This window comes from Capsicum annuum, chromosome 1, assembly GCF_002878395.1.
Source record: "Capsicum annuum cultivar UCD-10X-F1 chromosome 1, UCD10Xv1.1, whole genome shotgun sequence".
NCBI classification, from domain to species: Eukaryota; Viridiplantae; Streptophyta; class Magnoliopsida; order Solanales; family Solanaceae; genus Capsicum; species Capsicum annuum.
The window spans coordinates 177,453,706-177,458,074 of NC_061111.1; the positions used below are offsets into that span (position 1 = coordinate 177,453,706).

Genomic DNA, 4,369 nt, shown 5'->3' on the forward strand with positions numbered 1-4,369 from the left:
TAATCACTTTATTTAATATCTCCGTCATCTATTTTTACTTGTTTACTAAATTAAAAGATAAATATTCACTTTTATTTATATAGTTTAAAAAATTAAATAATTCATTACTTAGTTTCTAATTTATCTGCACTATTAATTATAATTATTTCTTCATGCATTTCTTAAAATTTAAGCTCTATTTGGCCTGAATAATTATTTATTTTTTTGGTAATTTTTTTTTTTCAATTATTCCAAAAGTAGTGTTTGGCCATAAGAATTTCAAATATAACTTAGAGTTATATTTAGAAAGGTGAAAACATGTGAAACTTGTTTTCAGTTCTTTATTTCTACTTCTCTCATAAAGTTTAAAAATAACTACCTCTTCATTCCATTTACTTTTTCACAAATTTTCTAATTATATTTCTACTTTTACTTATCATTTTTACATATCAAGAAAAGTCAATTTTTTTTATTTTTTATTCTTAGTATTAATTATTTTTTCTCCAAATTAAAATATAAACAGTATTTAATAAGGATATCATGATAAAGTAATCATATTATTAATTATTATTTTTAATTAATATGTCAAATCAAATTATGACAAGTAAAATAAAATAAAGAGAGTATAATTTGTATTCATGGTGAATTTCAACTTCAAAAAAATATGATTCACATGGCAGAAGACTTATTAAATTTATTATTGAAAGAACAATTATAAAATTAAGTATTATTTTCTTTATTGCTCTTCAAGAGTGTGTCAAAGTAAACTAGAGACAAATAAAAATAGAGAGTAGAGTAGTGTTCTTATACACCCTAGACCCGTGTATCCTTTGGGAATCCCCAAACAGTCCCTTGGATTTGCAGATAAGGCAATAAAACCTGAGAGGGAGGTAGGAGAACAGTTTTAGAGAGAAAAAGAATGGCTTGTTTATCAGTAGGAAGTTGGGTATGTTCAGGAATAGGAGGAATTCACCGCACATCCGCTTCTTCGCGTTCTTTACTTACTGTTACTGCTCCTTCCTCAAGAATGACATCTTTGAAAATGGCCTCAACATGCCCCGGTTTGCTTCACTGTTCTTTCCTTCCTTCTTCTCCACTCTCTACCTTATCTGCTTCAACTTCCTTCTCTGGTAAGTACCACTTCTATCTTCATTTTGATTTTTCAAGTGGCAATTTGGAAAGTGATATTAACTTGTTGGGTGAATTGGAAATTTCTCTTGCATTTGAATTCGTAATTAGGGGATGTTTCTTGATTCCGTATCCATATAATCTCAATATGTGCATTTTAAAATGTTCTTTTGGGCATACTGTAAACAGATAATAATTCCCTTTAGGGGGTTTGGTTGGGAACAAGTTATCTCATATACACGGTGGGATAACTTATTTATCACTATGGTACAAATAGTGGGGGATAAATAATCTCACGACTACCTAATATCTCCAACCAAATGCACGACAAATAGTCTTACGTTTTATCCGGGATTATTACCTTATAGCTCACACCAGACAACTTGGCTGAGAAAGAGTTATCCCACCATATATATGTGGGGATAACTTATCTCGTCACTATGATGTAAATGGTGGGATAAATAATCCCGGTACTAACTAATATCTCACACCAAACATGGGATAAAGTAGTCCTTCATTTTATTCCGGAACTATTTATCCCTTTATACCTCACACCAAACGACTTATAGTCTTATCTTGAGTCCTGTTGTGTTGTATTCTATCCACTAATGGATTTGAAGGTAAAAAAGGTATATTGCCATTCTTGTTTCTGATGTTTAGTATTCCATATTATTCATGTTTGTAATATCTATTGTGGATATTTTAGGTCTGACATCATTGGTGTACTATTGAAAAAGTTGAATTGTATTTCTGGTTTTATGATCAAAATCCATTGGTTAAAGCTGGATGATAATACAATTGAACGGAGAAAGTTTGTAAATACATGGAGGCTATGATAACTTTCGTATTTAAATTGGCATGATGAGTAGTAGCCAGCTAATAGTTAACTTCTGGCTTAGGTTCATCACTTGGCTTGGGCTTTGGCTTCAATTCCAACATTGGAGTGAGCACCACCAAAAGGCGTGGCCTGGTGGTGATGGCAAAGAAGTATGCTCTTTGTCAGACTAAGAGGAATAGATCAAGGAAGTCGTTGGCTCGAACACATGGTTTTCGCAAGCGGATGAGCACCACCAGTGGCAGAGCAACTATTCAGCGCAGACGTGCAAAAGGCCGATGGGATCTCTGCCCAAAGTCTTCACCTAGAACTGGGAAAAAAGCTTAACATTTATTGTTTTCTCGTAACTGATTTTTGTTGGTACTATGTCATCTTTTTCAGAAATTTTCTTGCAGTAGGACTGCTGTAATTTTCGTTTGTTTTATATAAAGAACCAACTCGCTTTTTCAGTTATCCACCATCTCTTTGATCCTTTTCTTGGCTCCTTCTGATTTGTTCTTCTTCTTCTTGTTAATGGGTCTCATCAACAAATCACCCTGAGAAATTCGTAGACTCTGTAGGTTTTCAGTTGTCTGATTAATTATAGCCTATAGGGCTTTTTCCGGGGTCTAATGACATGATCAAAATATTCTCACAATCTATTATTTGATTTCCTTTTTCATTTCTGTCATTGGGGAAGTATTCAAAGAAACTTGTTCCTCCAAACAGGGAAATAGGAGACTGACATGCATTTACATACATGTTTGCGGCATTTTATGGGCATTGAACACAGGCCCTATAAGGGTACTATTTTGTTCTCATAAGTCATTCTTCACTTGGTGGTGGAGCATGTAGTTGGGTGAGCTTGGATTGTAACTGCAGTTATTTCAACATTAGGTGATTTCCACACTTGCATCTGTCTTCATGATGCATTTTACAAGTATGCTGTAGAGATCATTTGGCTGTTGGCACGTGTAGAGTGGAAATATGATATAGAAATCATTTGATGGTACGGATAAAGAATATTTGGCTTAGTATATCTTCATTCCTAACTGATAATACACTATATAGAGTGTGGAGGATATCCTTAGTTTAGTTCTCATTGTCTTAGTTTCTTATGATTCCACCAGATCCCAATGAGTTAAAATTGGTAGCTAGTGCACTTTATCCACTTGGTACTTTTACTTGTGGAAAGTGGTTATGCATGCTTTACAACAATTATTTCGACAGCCCCTGTCGAGCCAGAAACTGATCCATCAATACATACTAGACAGTTAATTGTATTTCATCCATGTCTATGCTTCTTTTTGTCTACATTAATAGCTAAGAAAGACGATATAGGTTCAATTCCTCATCAATTTGCTCATATATTGTATCTGTATGGATAAGAAGCATCCTAATGCAGGAAAAGTTTCTATGACCCAGCCGATGTAAAGAAGAGCTAAGTTGAATGTTTTTAGTTGACTTGGTAATCAGATATCCTCCAGTAAGTAAGGTGAAAATTGGCTCTTATTCATATCAACCTGGACTGTCATCCTTTTTGTTCCATGAATGGCAAAATCCCATTTCATATCTTGTTGACACTGCCTGGGATTTTACTGAAACGTTGTTTACACTTTGAAGAATAAGAGCAGTTCTATTTACAGGATTCAAACTCTAGATGAGCTCTTAATTGCTCTAATAGAGTAATATTTTCTTCAATGGAAGGCATAGTTTAATTCATTATTATATGTTCTCCTTCAACAATGGAAGGCATAGTTTAATTCATTATTATATGTTCTCCTTGCTCATATTTAGTTGTCGTCGTGATTTTGGAGGCTGTGGCTTGGTGCACTCTTCCTTCTTTGAGGTTATGAACTTTGCTTGTTCTCATTTTGTATCCGATGCTGCTGAAGGATGGCTTCTTATTACTGCACATAGTTCATTTCAATTAACCTTCGTGGTCAATTACTCAATTATAATACTGCCACATTTTGCATTAAGTTTCTCTCACAGTGGAACTTTAAACCAAAAAATGTGCTTATCAGAAGAGTGAAGGACCAAAGTACGCTTAAAACCTTGAACATTAGTCCATGAATGTTACAGGGAGGTCCTAGTGAAACAGGAAAATGTGAAATTTTACTGATGCCAATAGGACCAAAAGAGTTATGGATTTCAGCCTTCAGGTGCATAGGGAATTCATGAATTCCTTTATATTCCCTAATCCCTCTACAGGTTTCCTTTTACACCAAGAAAATTGAACTCTGTAAAGATAGAGTTTCAAAAGATAATAACATGCTGAAAGTTACTATCCTCAAAAAAAAAAGATAATAACACACTTGCAAACTATATTCCCTCCTCTGGAGATTTTTATGCGCAAGGCAAACTTCATTAATTGCTATCCCTCCAAATGCAGCCGCTCTTGTTGGGGCATAAGTTCTCCATAACAGCTTCTAGTACCATCGTTGC

General features: G+C 34.2%; 1 protein-coding gene across 1 annotated transcript; it reads left to right on the top strand.

The window, feature by feature from the left end:
* The first annotated feature begins 721 nt into the window (after window positions 1–721).
* Window positions 722–2,414, top strand: LOC107856211 (50S ribosomal protein L34, chloroplastic). Its single transcript, XM_016701198.2, has 2 exons — window positions 722–1,109; window positions 2,007–2,414. Exons 1-2 carry the CDS (start codon window positions 899–901, stop codon window positions 2,267–2,269), a joined length of 474 nt encoding a protein of 157 aa, XP_016556684.1. The 5' UTR covers window positions 722–898; the 3' UTR covers window positions 2,270–2,414.
* Window positions 2,415–4,369: the final 1,955 nt, after the last annotated feature.